Source organism: Excalfactoria chinensis, chromosome 6 (assembly GCF_039878825.1).
Source record: "Excalfactoria chinensis isolate bCotChi1 chromosome 6, bCotChi1.hap2, whole genome shotgun sequence".
Classification (NCBI taxonomy): Eukaryota; Metazoa; Chordata; class Aves; order Galliformes; family Phasianidae; genus Excalfactoria; species Excalfactoria chinensis.
In genome coordinates this window covers 25342946-25356014 of record NC_092830.1, presented here as the reverse complement: position 1 = coordinate 25356014, position 13069 = coordinate 25342946, and the positions used below count along the sequence as shown (strand labels likewise).

Sequence of the window (13069 nt, the reverse complement as noted above, 5' to 3'; positions counted from 1 at the left end):
CGGCGAGTAGCGGCGGCCGCGACGGGGCGGTCACACGCGCACCTGGGGGGGCGGGGCGCGGCGCGGCGAGGGCCGGCTTTGGCGACGGGGCGGTTCGGGCGTTCGGAGTCGGGCGGCGCGGTCGCGCGACGCCGGACCCCGCGGTAGAGTGCGGCGTGGAGCCCGGCCGGCCCCATGCCGAGCCGCCCGCGCCGCCGCCGCCGTCGGTGAGCGCCCGCCATGGGCGGCTGCGTGGGGCGGCAGCGCCGGGAGCGGCCCTCCGCGGGGAGCCCCCGCAAGAGAGCAGGTGAGCGGCGCCGGAGGTCGCGGGGCGTCCGGTGGCGGCGTGTCCGGTGGCGGAGCTGTCCGCCCAGCACCGGCGGCGGTTCTCTTCTCGGCGGCGCTCCGCTGCCGCCCGGTTCCCGCGGTCCGTCCCGGGGCGGCCCGCCTCTTCGCTTTGCCGGGGATTCCCCCGCTCCTTCCCCGCGTGCCCCGTCGGCGCCGCGCCGTGCCGGGCTCCCGGAGCGAGCCGCCGCTCATCCCCGGCGCGACACCGGAGCGCCGCGCTGCCCGCGCCGGGATTCGCTCATCGCGCTTCGCCGGCCCCTCGCGTCCCCGGCGCGTCCCTATGGCGTCCCCGACGCGTCCCCACCACCGCGCGCTCGGACCGGACGAGGTGGGGGCAGCTCCCGCTGTTGCAATTTGCCCCGTTGCGCCCCAGCGTTCCCCAACGGGCTCCGCCAAGCGCCGGTCGGGCGGCACGGTGAGTCACACCCTGCCCGCTGCACCCACACGGGGAGGAGCAGGAAGCTCCGTGCGCGGGGACCCCGCGGCGTGGGCCTCTCGCGGGAGAGGTTTTCCCACCGGACAGTGTGTGCTGCTGTGAGGAAGCCCGCGGGTACCGGGTCGGCTCGGAGCGGGCGGTGCTGCAGGATGCTCCTGGGTACACGGAGGAGGGCTCGGATCTGGGAGCGCTGTGCTACTCGCTGTCCTCGCGTCCCCTCCGGCACTCCTTTCCCTAGGAGTGCAACCTGAGGCTGGGAGCTCCGAGCTGCTGCGGCTCCTGGGTCATGTTCAGGGACGGCCGGGGAGGGCTGACCCTGTGGGCTGCAGAGTGCTGGAAGTTGTCTATCTAGGAGCAGCCCTGCCGGGAGCTGAGCTGTGCAGTAGCAGGTATGCCGTGTTGGGCAGGCTGCCTGCAGGTCCCATTGGCTTGAGCGAGAGCACAGCTGGGCACCTCCTGACCCCCCGTGTCCCCTGAGGGCGGTGAGTTGCACAACGGCTGGGAATAGAGCAACACAAGATGATTAGAGGCTGGGTCCAGGCTGGGTGGCAGCAATAAATAGAAGAGGCTTAGCTCCTGCCTACCTGGCCATGGCTGCCAGTGGTTGTGGGGTGGCGGTTGGGCTGCAGCCTGTCCCTGCTCCTGCAGACTGGGCTCCCTGCCACACTGTCAGCTTGGGTGCCTGTCTGCAGCCCCTGGATTCCTCTTCCTCGCTGAGCACCAGCCCTCTTCCCTTTCCTGCAAGTGGAACCGAGGGCTGGTGCCGGCTGGGAGCTGTGCTGTCTGGCTCAGATGAGTCCATCCCTAACACTAAAGGACCTCGTTTCCTGGCAGTGCTATCTACTCTGCCATCCTGTGCCTGCTCCTGGCTGCCATGTGAGGCCATGGACACAGCCACCTCTCGGGCAATAAAGGTGACAGCACCAGGATGGAGCTGTGGGACAGGAGACCTCCATCACCCTCTAATCCCCATGTGTCCTTGTTTGGCTGGTGCTGCAGAGAGAATGTGCTGGACTGTCCTGTCCTCACTGGGATGGGGACATTTCCCCAGCCACTGTCCCTCTGCAGCTTGTGGTGGCCCAGAGATGATGTGGCGGCCCACTTGCTGCAGCCATGCTGCTGGTGGCTCCCTCCTCTGCGGTCCTCACCATGTCCTTCAGGGCTGGTGGTGTCCACTGTACCCAGGGCAGGTGCTGTCTCTGACCTTGCTCTGCTCTGCCACGCTGCAAATCCCTCCTGCCCAGCACCGTGACTGCTGAATCGGCAGTGCTGGCTGCAGCCAGCTGCCCTCACTGCTTGGGGATGTGGCGCAGGCAGGATGCTGCCTGCCCAACCCTGCTTGAGAGTTTAGCTCCCAGCCCTCAGGGTGGCTACGTTCTGTGCCCTGGGCCATGCGTCACATCCAGCCCCAGGAAAAGCTTTTGGGAGGATGTGACAGCCTGGAGCTGGCAGCAGTGGAGGAGCAGTCCCCAGCAGTGGTGGCTAACTCTAGTGGTAGTTGCACATGCAGGCTGGTGGTATCCCCCTGCCCAGCAAGTCGTGGCAGCACTCAGCATCCTTCCTGCCCTGTCTGACTCCACTCACTCTGCGCCCCTGCAGGCATGGTGTGGGCTGGCTGCCCCACAGAACACAGTGGCAGGAAGGAGCTGTTGACACTCTTTGTCCCCAGCCCAGCTGGGAGTGACAACAGCTCCTTCCTGCCCCACGCTTCCGGCCCTGCTGTGAGGCTGGTGGCACGTGGCCATTCCCACGGGGCTGGGGCCTGCCGTGGGTGTTTCACAGCTTGGTCACGCAGGTGTCCCTTACCGCAGCAGGGTGCTGCCAGCCCAGGGACAAGCTTTTCCTGCCGCTTGGTGTGGCATCCAGCTACAGTTGCCATGCTCACAGTGCTGTGAGGCTGCTGCGGGGTCGGCAAGGCTCGGTGTGGCACAGTGCTGTCACCTCCCGTAGCACTGCCCTGGGGTGAGCAGAGGAAGAAGTCATGCCCCCCTCTTTGCTGGGGCTGCAGCTCAGCCCCTGTAATCCCTTTCGCTCTCTGCCGCACCAGCTTATTTCCCGGCTAATTCCCCGAGCTATAAATACTGCTCTGCCTCAAAGGGCCCCAGGCCCTGCAGCCACCCCAGGCTGCCCCTGGCTCCCCATCCCCATAGCACAGGGGGAAACCCCTGCACACCACCTGGGATGCTGCTGCATTTCCCATGGCTGTGTTGGGAGCTGTCCCTTGGACACCACTGGGCATGCTGTGGGGTAACCCCGGTAGCCAGTGGGTCCCATTGCTGTACTGGGAAATGGGACACCCCCGTTTGAGCCTCCCTCTGCCCCCCCAGGCCGCAATGAGCCCCTGAAGAAGGAGCGTCCCAAGTGGAAAAGCGACTACCCCATGACGGACGGGCAGCTGCGCAGCAAGCGGGACGAGTTCTGGGACACGGCACCTGCCTTCGAGGGCCGCAAGGAGATCTGGGACGCCCTGAAGGCTGCAGCCTATGCCGTGGAGGTCAATGATCACAGCCTGGCCCAGGCCATCCTGGATGGAGCCAGCATCACCCTGCCCCATGGTGAGGGCTGGTGGTGGGGGGGATCAGGAGTGGGGGTCCCCATTTGGGGGTGCCCTGCAAGACTTCATTGCTCACCCCGCTGTCCGCAGGGTCGCTGACGGAGTGCTACGACGAGCTGGGCAACCGCTACCAGCTGCCTGTGTACTGCCTGGCACCGCCTGTCAACCTGATCCTGGAGCGGGGCGAGGAGGAGGCAGCCGAGCCGGCTGAACCGCTCCCCAACGCCCGGCGTGAGTTCGCCCTCAAGGTGCGCCTGTCCACCGGCAAGGACCTGCGGCTCAGCGCCAGCATGGCCGACACCATCGGGCAGCTGAAGAAGCAGCTGCAGGCGCAGGAGGGCATCGACCTGGCCTGGCAGCGATGGTTCTTCTCTGGCAAGCTGCTCACCGACCGCACGCGGCTGCAGGAGACCAAGATCCAGAAGGATTTTGTGGTGCAAGTCATCGTCAACCAGCCGCTGCCACCCAGGAACTGAGCTCTGGTGGGGAGTGGGGAGGCCCCTTCCTGCACCGAGGCCCAGCGGCACCTTGGGGATGTCCAGTGCCGTGTTCCAGCCCTGCTGGGGTCATCGGGTCCCCTCCCCAGGGCTGTGGGCTGGGGACATGGGCACATTTGCTGTGGAAGGTGCGAGACCAAATGTGTGCTGGGGGGGCCCTGCCATGGGGCTGCCCCTTGGGGAGAGGCTGTGACCCGCTGGCCGGGCTCCTGCTGCCTCCGGCCTGGGGGCTGCAGTACTGGGCGGAGATGTCTCCCCTCTGTACATAGTCTGTGTATTTATCAATAAAGCCTTTTCATCCTTCCTCCCTGCTGGGGATTGCTGGGGGCTGTCCCCTGGCCCACGTGCCTGTCTGACATCCGTTCCAGTGTCACCTGGTAAGGACAGCTGGACACGGGGGATGCCAGGGGTCTGAGCTCTGTTCCCCTTTACAGCCCTGGGTGTCACCCCTGCGCAACCCTCTCCTTCCTGTATCTGTGGCACTCGTGGGATACAGCACCCAAGTGTGGCCCTGGGTCCTACACGTGCCCAGGAGTGTGACGTGTCCTCATCTGTCCCTCCTCTGCTTGATCCCAGGGGCTGGTGCCCAGCGCATTAACTGTCCCAGCACGAGGTGCGCTGGCCTCATCTTACAAACAGGGAAAGCAAAGCCTGGAGTGGCTGAGCAATGTTCCTGGCACTGGGAACAGCTGCGGGCTCTGTCTGCCGACCCTGCTGCCTGTGTGCATGCGGTAAGGAGACCAGGTGGCCATGGGGCTGTTCTGGATGCTCTGGACCTGAGGTCATCCTCCAAAGCGGCATGGAGCCACAGTGAGCATCCTGACTGCCCAGTGTGGGTGGCATGGACTCAGGAACCACAGGGCTACCACATACCCTGGCAGCGCTACACCTAGGCTCTGGACTGGCTCTACAAGCCATGCATGCCCCAGGTCCCTGTGCCCAGTATGAGGGTCCCAGGCAGCCAGGTGGGGAGGGGGCATAGTTTGCTTTAAGAGCATGGAGGAGGTGAGCTAGGGGCACCAGAAAGCAGCAGGGTGAGCTCATGGCAAAGCTGCCCCAGTCATGTGGAGAAGGCACAGCTGTTGGTGCCCTTGGGCAGTGGGACGGAGGGGCCAGAGACATAAAGCCCCACCGCCAGCGTTGCTGCTGGGGCCAGGAACTCTGTGCCTGCAGTGAGGAGGAGAGGCTGTGTCTTGCAAGGGCACCCCGGTGGGGCTGAACACCAGGCAGACATGGAACTGGATGGGGAAAAAGGCAAGGAGCTGGAGGTGGAACAGATCACAGAGCTGGATGTGGAAAAAGCAAAAGAGCTCATTGACCAGAAGCTGGCTGAGGAGGAAGAGGAAGAGAAGGTGGGTTCTTGACCATCACTGGGGGTCCTGCCATACTGGCAGATTGAGCCAGGAGGCTGAGGGCTACTGCGGGCATCAAATTCCCAGCTGGAGGCACCCTGAGAGCTGCCAACTGAGCAGAGCAGGTGGGCAAGTGAGGGTCCAGGGGCTGCCAGGCATCCCAGAGACATCGGCAGTGCCTGGAGCTGGATGCTGGGCTGCCTGGTGCCCACCTTGAACTCTGGAGCCCCCCCATGTCTCCACAGAGGCTGAAAGGTGATGGCCCACGGGAGCCACTGCCCGTGGAGCGGATGAGCACACCAGAGCTGGAGGAGGAGAAACACCAAGGGCCCCGGAACCGCGGCATTGAGGCCATCAAGGTGAGTGCTGTGCAGGGGGGTAGGATGCAGGAGGGCTCCCAGCCGGGGACTGACAGGGTGCTGCATGTCCCTGCAGGGCCAGGAGAGGGTGCGGAGGAGCTCGGTGGACCTGCGGCGGGAGATCATTGATGTGGGGAGCATTCAGCGGCTCATCGAGCTTCGCAAGCAGCGCCGCAAGCGCCGAGAGGAGCGGGCAGCCACCCCAGAGCCCACCCCACCACCAGAGCCCCAGGAGATTGTATGTGCGGGCTGCAGGAGGGGGGCTGCAGCAGCTGGGGATCCATCCTGGAGAAGCAGGACACGGGGCCCCCGCTGTCCCTGAGCCCCATCCCTGCCCTGTCCTGCCCCAGGAGGGTCCCGTGGAGCCGGAGGACTTCCTGCGAGCTGCCGTGCAGGGCAAGATCCGTGTCATTGAGAAGTTTCTGGCGGATGGTGGCCCCCCAGACACATGTGATGAGGTAATGTGGTGCCCCTGGGATGAGGCTGCTCTGGGCCAGGGGCATTACAGGCAGCCACCAACACCTCGGTCCCCTCCAGTTCCACCGTACAGCCCTGCACCGCTCCTCATTGGAGGGACACATGGACATCCTGCAGAAGTTGCTGGACAATGGGGCCACCGTCGACTTCAGGGACCGGGTGAGGCTGAGTCCCTTCCTACGCCTGAGCCACTGGGCACAATATAGGGTGGGGGGTCCCTATGTAGAGCTGGGCTGTCCCCAGCCCAGTAGCAACCAGCTCTGCCAGCTCAGCCTGGATTGGCTGGGTGGTGGCCCTGCTGAGACACAGCTCTGTGTGCCCAGCTGGACAGCACTGCTGTGCACTGGGCCTGCCGGGGGGGACACCTGGATGCCTTGAAGTTGCTGCAGGACCGAGGGGCAGACCTCAACGTGAAGGACAAGGTGAGCCTGGGGATGGGGCAGCATTAGGGACAAGGAAACAGGGCTGTCTGTGTGCTGTGTTAGCGGGGAGGGGGTGCTGATCCATCCTGGTGTCTGCTCCTCCCACCCAGCTGCTCAGCACCCCTCTCCACGTGGCCACCCGCACTGGGCACCTGGATATTGTGGAGCACCTCATCCACTGCGGGGTGGACATCAACTCCCCAGACAGGGTGAGAGCAACACCCAGGTGCTCACTGTCCCTGTGTCCCCTTGGGGATGCGGTGCACAGAGCCAGGCTGTATCTCTTGCAGGAAGGTGACACAGCACTGCACGATGCCACACGGCTCAGCCGCTACAAGATCATTAAAATGCTGATCCTGCACGGGGCTGACATGATGGCCAGGAACCTGGTGAGTGACGTGAGATGCGCTCGGGCTGTTGCCTGCCACACTGTTCCCAACCTCTGCCCCTCTCACAGGCTGGTAAGACTCCGACGGACCTGGTGCAGCAGTGGCAGGTAGACACACGCCAGGCACTGGAGACCAAGGAACGGCCACAAGAGGAGGCTGAGGTCCCAGCATGATGGCACTGGGCAGAGACCAGCACTGGGCTTGGCTTCAAGTAGCAGGATCCTGTTGAGACTCATCTGTGTCAATAAAACCAGCAAAGAGGAGAGTTTGACTCCAGTGGGTGCACTGGGGCTGTGCCAGGGAGGTGGTGGGGCCAAGAGCTGGGTCATTGTGTCCTGCCTCCAAACACAGTGGTATGGTGGCACTACCGGGCCACCATGAGTGGTTTAGTGGCAGGGCTCCTTGTGAGACACCCCAGCACTGTTTGCAGTGCTTTGCAGTTCTACCTGGGCACACCTGTGGAGAAAAGCTCTGATGAAGGGTGTCCCTGAGCTGCGCTGTGCTGGCACTGGGGTCAGCTGGGAAGCAGCAGCCATTCCCTTCCCAGGCAGCCATGGTGTCCAGGCTGGGTGGTGGCTTCTCTCTTTCATTTCTTGAGCCATCTGGAGAGGACACAGCAGCCATCCTGTAGGATGCATCACTTCTGCTGAGCACCATGTCCAGTGCTCACTGCCCACAAATGCTCACACTTGCCTGTGTTTACAAGAGACCCTACAACAACACCTAGAGCACACAAACCCAGCTTATAGCCCTGGGACTCCCGGCAGTGACCATTCCCCACCTTAGCCCTACAAGTGCTGCATACCAGCTCTGAGTATGAAAACAAAGGGAACACACAGACGGCGCAGCCAGGGCTCATCCAGAGGAGTGCTGAACTCCTTCAGGATCGCAGAGGAGGAGAGCACTCACCCGTTACCACCCCCATGTCGCCCGCCCAGTGGGGCCGCAGGTCCCTCATGTGCCCTGTCAAACATTAACCCCTCTTGGCAAGGCAGGTGGCACGGTCTGGCTGCAGGACACAGGCAGCATGGCGCTCAGCACCTGCCTCACCTCGCTGCTCCGGCCAGCCCTGGCAGCCCTGTGCCGGGGGCTCAGCACTGCCTCGGGACCACAGCCCAAGCTCGACCTCAGAGGCATCTTCCCACCCATCACCACCCCATTCTCGCCCATGCAGGAGGTGGACTATGGCCAGCTGGAGGGGAACCTGCGCCACTATGCCAGCATCCCCTTCCGAGGTAAGTCCTGCTGCCACCCAGGGCTCCATCCAGCCCGGTCTTGAACGCCTCCAGGGGTGGGGCACCCACAGCTTCTCTAGGCAGCCCGTCTCCACGGAGAGGTGCTCCAGCCCTCTGAGCATCCATGCAGAGCTGCAAGGCTGTGCAGCTACTCTTTGCCCCTATACGCTCGATTGCACCCACACTCTGAATGCCGCAGCATCGGATGTGTGTTTGACTGTCCAGGATGTACGGTGGGAGGAGAGGGGCTGCAGGAAGGAACTGCTGACAGCAGGGATGCTCTCCCCACGCTTGCATTTCAGGGCTGGTGGTGCTGGGCTCCAGTGGGGAGTTCCCCCTGCTGGCACTCCGTGAGCGGCTGGAGCTGGTGAGCCACGTACGCCGTGCTTTGCCCAGGGACCGCCTGCTGCTGGCAGGCTCAGGCTGCGAATGTGAGTGTGAGCGTGGGGAACAAAGGGGCCATGTCCCCATGGGGTGTCCTTCACTTCACTGCCACTTCTCCAGCCACTCGGGCCACCATCGAGCTGACGGGCAGCATGGCAGAGGCAGGAGCTGATGCTGCAATGGTCGTGACACCCTGCTACTACCGGGGAGCCATGAGCAGCACCACACTGGTGCGGCACTACACTGAGGTGAGCCGTGCCCGGCGCCTGCAGGCAGCCCCTGCTGGGGCAGCAGGATGGAGGACACATCCCATACGTCCCCACCCTGCCCTCAGCTTGGCCCTGCTGCCCACAGGTGGCCGAGGCATCCCCGATCCCTGTGGTGCTCTACAGTGTGCCCGCCAACACCGGTCTGGAGCTGCCACTGGAGGCTGTGCTCACCCTGGCTCAGCACCCCAACATCATCGGCATCAAGGACAGCGGCGGGGATGTGAGTGAGGCAGGGTTTGAACGGGAGGGAAAATCCAGGGCTGGCCCCAGCCTCAGTGTCACAGCCCTTCCGTGAACCCCAGGGGTTCCACAGGACCCCCGGGTTGGGGACCCCAGATGGGGATAGGGTGATGCCCACCCCCTGGCATGTGCCTCTTCCCAGATCACTCGCTTAGGGCTGATTGTCCACAAGACACAGCAGGAGGATTTCCAGGTGCTGTCAGGGTCAGCTGGTTTCCTGATGGCGAGCTATGCCGTAGGTATGTGCTGCTACTTCACCAGGGACATGTGATGCTGCCATGGGGGCACTGCAGGGAGGCAAGGGGCAAAGGCTGGATGCTGCATGCTGAGCTTGCTGCCAATGTACCTCAATGCCCCCAGGTGCCTCTGGGGGGATCTGCGCCCTCGCCAACGTCCTGGGGGCACCCCTGTGCCAGCTGGAGCACCTGTGCCGCCAGGGCCGCTGGCAGGAAGCCCGCGAGCTGCAGCAGCGACTCATTGAGCCCAACGCAGCGGTGAGTGGGCAGGACCCTGGGACCTCTTCTGAGGGGATAGCAAGGATGCAGGTCCCCGAGTGCTATTGGGTGTGCTGGGGGGACAGAACAGTTGCATAAACTGAGCGCAGGCTGGAAGCAGCAGGTGGGAAATGCCAGCTCTTTTGTGCCAGGAACAGTGCGTGCCCTGGCGTAGGACACCTGCCTGACTGAGCATGAGGCTAGCAGGATATTTATAGGCAGTGATGGAGGAAGAGCTGCTCCTTCCCAGGGGCCCTGTCACACTGCAGGTTGGCTCCTGGTGCTCGTCAGAGATGCTCCTTTTGTGGGACCCAGTCCCAGTGAATGCAGTACATTGCTGCACTGTCTCCTGCAGGTCACTCGCCGGTTTGGGATTCCAGGGCTGAAGAAGGCCATGGATTTGTTTGGCTACTATGGTGGCCCCTGCCGTGCACCCCTGGCACCGCTAAGCCCAGCCCAGGTGGAGGAGCTGAGAGGCACCTTCAGCACCAATGGGTGGTTGTGAGCCCCTGGCCCATCCCTGCTGAGCAGGCAGCATCATCTGCCCCTGCTCCTTCCTGCACCAGGAAACTGGGGACCACTGGGAGCTGAGGATGCAGTGGAGACAGCAGTACATGGCCAGGAGGAAAGCATTCATCTAACTCCTTCCTGATGGACAGGGCTTGTGGAAGGAAAACCCAACACCCTACCACATCCCAGACTGGGCATGCACTGGCCAGGCCAGACCCCTAGAAAACCCACTCTGGGCTCAGGCAGGAGCCCCCCACCCACATGGGTGTCCACCTGAGGTACTGCAGGTTCCCACCATCCCTTGGGGTACGGATGCCCGATGCTGACCCAGCCACCCTACAGAGCACTATGAATAAACCTGCCGCCTCCCCTCTGCATATGCTTTCGTGCCCGTGCAAGCAGCTGACCCTGGGGCACAGGTCCCTGCTTCCCAGCAAGATGGACACAGCTCAGGAGTTTGGCAACATGGTTTACTCTGCTGAGGCCCATACAGGCAGCAGCACAAGGCAGGGACACAGCAAGGCACGGGACCGGTGTGGGTAAAACCTTCAGGGAGGGCACAGTTGGGCTGAGAGGGATACTAGGACCCTGTGTCCTGGTAAGCTGGGCCATGCTGGGGGGAGAAGGCAGGTACACACAGGGAGAGATGAGGGATGCAAGTGCGGAGCAAGATGGGGAGCTACTTGCACCCTGCCTGCACCCTTGTCATGCCCTTTTCCCTGCCCACCCAGCTCAGGCCTCTGCACCAAAGCCGGCACTTCATGCTGCCTTGCCTCAGCTCCTTGCCCCTAGTTTGGTCTGAATCTGATTCTTTCTCATCATCACTGCTGCCTTCACCCAGCTCCTTCTGGACACAGGATGAATGTCAGGCCAAGCGTCTCCTGGCCCCAATCAGTGGAGATGTCCCCAAGGCAGCAAATGGGCTGGGTTGGCACAGTGATGAGAGTGACACAGTTGATTGCCCTATCATGGTCCCAAGAGCATGGGCAATCACGTCACCCTGCCCAGTGGGTGCAGCCACTGACCCAGCATTGAGGGCACAGGCACCCTAGGCAATAGGGCCAGGAGCCAGCCCCAACCCCAACTCCTCTGCTTGGTTCCAGCCATGCCATCCCTCATTCCCGCTGGTGGCTGCTCTGGTGGGGTTGGGGCCAGAGTGAAGGCTCCTCGTGGGGAAGGGGGAGGGCAGCAGTCAGAGGGAGAAGGCACCACGGTGGCCCCAGTAAGCAGAGAGCCACCTAGGGGCACTTGGGTGAAGGGCACAGGGGTCTGTTTTCCCCACTAGCACAGTCCGGCAGGGAGGTCTTCCCCATGCAGTGGAAGGACTCCCAGTCCTGCCAAGGCTGGGTGGCTGGCGAGGGAATGGATGGCAGTGCCATGGCCCTGCCCTGGGTCGGCCAGTACCAAGGGGAGTCCCACTGCAGTAGGTGGGGGATGCAGGTGCCAGGGTGCCATCACGCTGTGAGGTTGTGAGCAGACTTGGAGGCAGTCTGGGCCCTCTGGATCACCGCCTGGCACTTCTCCCGCCGCAGCAGCTTGTTGTTCTCAAAGAAGCCCTCGTTGCGGGGAACCCCGTGAGAGCCATCAGGGAATGTCAGGAGACCTGGGGAGGGAAGGGAAGGGAGTCACAGGGTAGGGAGCAGCAGACACTGGGGCCAGGCATGGACAGATGGAGCAAGACACACCAAAAGGGCAGGACGGCAGGGGCAGGGGTGGGCAGGACTTTGCTAAGCTGGGGCTGTGCTGAGCTTTGACAGGCACATCCCGCTGGTCTGTTAGCATGCCCCGAGCCAAGAGGAATCTTCAGACACTCACCAAAGCCATACACACGTCCACCTTTGAACTCGCCCTCGAAGGTCATGTTGTCATAGCGGGTGAAGACACCAACACCACTAAATTTGCCCTGCACAAACTCCCCCTCATACCTGCACAAAACAGAGGGAGCATCAATGGACAGGAAGCCTGAGAGCATACATGGCCAGGTACTCACACCAGACCACCTGGGCTGTGCTGAGGACACAGGGTGCCGTGCTCACCTGGAGCCATCAGCAAAGCTGAGCACGCCACAGCCATGGAAAAGACCATTCTCAAAGTGCCCCACGTAGGCAGTGCCATCAGCAAACGTCAGCTGGCCGATGCCGTGCCTGCGTCCTAGCGAGAGAAAAAGCAGGCGGTGATGGATGGAGCAATGCCCGCCCAGCACGGCTCGGGGTGAGGATGCTCGTGGCAGAGGGACGGCTCTGGGGCTTGCAAGCCCTGGGCCACGGAAGCGTGGAATCAGCTGTGCCGCCCCGCCCCACCTCACCTTCTTTCCACTCTCCGCGGTACTCCTCCCCGCTCGAGTAGGTGAAGGAGCCTTTGGTGAGGGTCATGGCCGCAGCCTCGGGAGCGCCGTGCAAAGAGCTGCGAAGCAGAGACCCGTGCTGGCGGCACCGCGCGGACACAGACGCGCGCAGCCTCGGGAGCGGCTCTGGGCGCGGCGCTGACCCCGGCCCCGCTCCTGAAACCGCAGCCGCCGGGCTCAGGTTGCCGCCCGCCCCACCGCGGGGCGCGGAGCCACCCGAGCTGCCCGGGAAACGCGAGCGGGCGGCGAGCGGCACCTCGTGAGGGCCGGAGAGCGCGGCGGGCTCCGGCTGCACGCGGGCATCCCCCGGCCGGACCGGACGGCCCCGGCCCCGCGCTCACCTGGCTCCGCGTCCGCCGCTCCTCCGCTCGCACACCGCGGTCCCGCCGAGGGGCGGCGGCGGCGCGGCCACCTCCCCAGCCGGCACCGCACCCCGCCGCGCGGCTCCACCCAGCGCCAGCATCCATTGCCGCCCGCGGTTGGCCGTCCCCATGGAAACCGCCAGCAACGCGGCTCCTCATCGGTCGGCTCCACCGCCCCGCCCCCGCCTGCCGCCATCTCTGCGCGGGGCGAAGCCCGCACCCCGCCCTGCCGCCATCTTTGTGAAGGGCGGCGGCAGCGCCGTCGCCCCCTCGGCAGCCATCTTTGTGCGGGGCACCGAGCCTTCCTCGCGGCGGCGGAGACGGACCGGAGGAAGCCGCTCTCTTACGCCCGGCCTCGCACGGCTCCTCCCGAGGGCCGCGACGGCCTCCGGGCCTCCTCCGAGCAGCGCCGCGGGAC

General features: G+C 64.0%; 4 protein-coding genes across 6 annotated transcripts; 3 read left to right on the top strand and 1 right to left on the bottom strand.

Moving 5' to 3' along the window:
* Positions 1-70: 70 nt before the first annotated feature.
* Positions 71-4118, top strand: UBTD1 (ubiquitin domain containing 1). 2 transcript variants are annotated; one of them, XM_072340432.1, is made up of 3 exons: positions 71-286; positions 3091-3318; positions 3408-4118. In XM_072340432.1, exons 1-3 carry the CDS (start codon positions 220-222, stop codon positions 3791-3793), a joined length of 681 nt encoding a protein of 226 aa, XP_072196533.1. In that variant the 5' UTR covers positions 71-219; the 3' UTR covers positions 3794-4118. The 2 variants fall into 2 exon arrangements, with proteins under 2 accessions (XP_072196533.1, XP_072196534.1); XM_072340433.1 differs by lacking the exon at positions 71-286 and adding an exon at positions 778-1245 and having other exon boundaries at positions 3408-3930.
* A 1239-nt stretch (positions 4119-5357) lies between these two features.
* On the top strand, positions 5358-7035 carry ANKRD2 (ankyrin repeat domain 2). 2 transcript variants are annotated; one of them, XM_072340454.1, is made up of 8 exons: positions 5358-5525; positions 5602-5763; positions 5876-5983; positions 6063-6161; positions 6326-6424; positions 6535-6633; positions 6715-6813; positions 6882-7035. In XM_072340454.1, the coding sequence occupies exons 1-8, from the start codon at positions 5400-5402 to the stop codon at positions 6984-6986; spliced, it is 897 nt and encodes a 298-aa protein (XP_072196555.1). In that variant the 5' UTR covers positions 5358-5399; the 3' UTR covers positions 6987-7035. The 2 variants fall into 2 exon arrangements, with proteins under 2 accessions (XP_072196555.1, XP_072196554.1); XM_072340453.1 differs by having other exon boundaries at positions 6535-6813.
* An 805-nt stretch (positions 7036-7840) lies between these two features.
* Positions 7841-9940, top strand: HOGA1 (4-hydroxy-2-oxoglutarate aldolase 1). Its single transcript, XM_072340816.1, has 7 exons — positions 7841-8048; positions 8351-8479; positions 8553-8680; positions 8787-8921; positions 9084-9180; positions 9302-9435; positions 9791-9940. Exons 1-7 carry the CDS (start codon positions 7841-7843, stop codon positions 9938-9940), a joined length of 981 nt encoding a protein of 326 aa, XP_072196917.1.
* A 457-nt stretch (positions 9941-10397) lies between these two features.
* On the bottom strand, positions 10398-12811 carry MORN4 (MORN repeat containing 4). The gene is made up of 5 exons (XM_072339673.1): positions 12631-12811; positions 12251-12348; positions 11982-12096; positions 11761-11870; positions 10398-11548 (listed from the first exon to the last, which is right to left on the bottom strand). The coding sequence occupies exons 1-5, from the start codon at positions 12780-12782 to the stop codon at positions 11400-11402; spliced, it is 624 nt and encodes a 207-aa protein (XP_072195774.1). The 5' UTR covers positions 12783-12811; the 3' UTR covers positions 10398-11399.
* Between the last annotated feature and the right edge of the window lie 258 nt (positions 12812-13069).

What these genes read in the sequence shown, in the direction of transcription:
- UBTD1 (XM_072340432.1), top strand. Translation starts at nt 220, where the DNA reads ATGGGCGGCTGCGTGGGGCGGCAGCGCCGGGAGCGGCCCTCCGCGGGG. An exon ending in GAGCCCCCGCAAGAGAGCAG is followed by an intron (nt 287 to 3,090) that starts GTGAGCGGCGCC and finishes CTGCCCCCCCAG; the next exon opens with GCCGCAATGAGCCCCTGAAG. An exon ending in CAGCATCACCCTGCCCCATG is followed by an intron (nt 3,319 to 3,407) that starts GTGAGGGCTGGT and finishes CGCTGTCCGCAG; the next exon opens with GGTCGCTGACGGAGTGCTAC.
- ANKRD2 (XM_072340453.1), top strand. Translation starts at nt 5,400, where the DNA reads ATGTCTCCACAGAGGCTGAAAGGTGATGGCCCACGGGAGCCACTGCCC. An exon ending in CCGTCGACTTCAGGGACCGG is followed by an intron (nt 6,162 to 6,325) that starts GTGAGGCTGAGT and finishes CTGTGTGCCCAG; the next exon opens with CTGGACAGCACTGCTGTGCA. An exon ending in ACCTCAACGTGAAGGACAAG is followed by an intron (nt 6,425 to 6,534) that starts GTGAGCCTGGGG and finishes CCTCCCACCCAG; the next exon opens with CTGCTCAGCACCCCTCTCCA.
- HOGA1 (XM_072340816.1), top strand. Translation starts at nt 7,841, where the DNA reads ATGGCGCTCAGCACCTGCCTCACCTCGCTGCTCCGGCCAGCCCTGGCA. An exon ending in GGCAGGCTCAGGCTGCGAAT is followed by an intron (nt 8,480 to 8,552) that starts GTGAGTGTGAGC and finishes CCACTTCTCCAG; the next exon opens with CCACTCGGGCCACCATCGAG. An exon ending in TCAAGGACAGCGGCGGGGAT is followed by an intron (nt 8,922 to 9,083) that starts GTGAGTGAGGCA and finishes GCCTCTTCCCAG; the next exon opens with ATCACTCGCTTAGGGCTGAT.
- MORN4 (XM_072339673.1), bottom strand. Translation starts at nt 12,782, where the DNA reads ATGGGGACGGCCAACCGCGGGCGGCAATGGATGCTGGCGCTGGGTGGA. An exon ending in AGCGGCGGACGCGGAGCCAG is followed by an intron (nt 12,349 to 12,630) that starts GTGAGCGCGGGG and finishes TCTGCTTCGCAG; the next exon opens with CTCTTTGCACGGCGCTCCCG. An exon ending in CCGCGGAGAGTGGAAAGAAG is followed by an intron (nt 12,097 to 12,250) that starts GTGAGGTGGGGC and finishes TTCTCTCGCTAG; the next exon opens with GACGCAGGCACGGCATCGGC.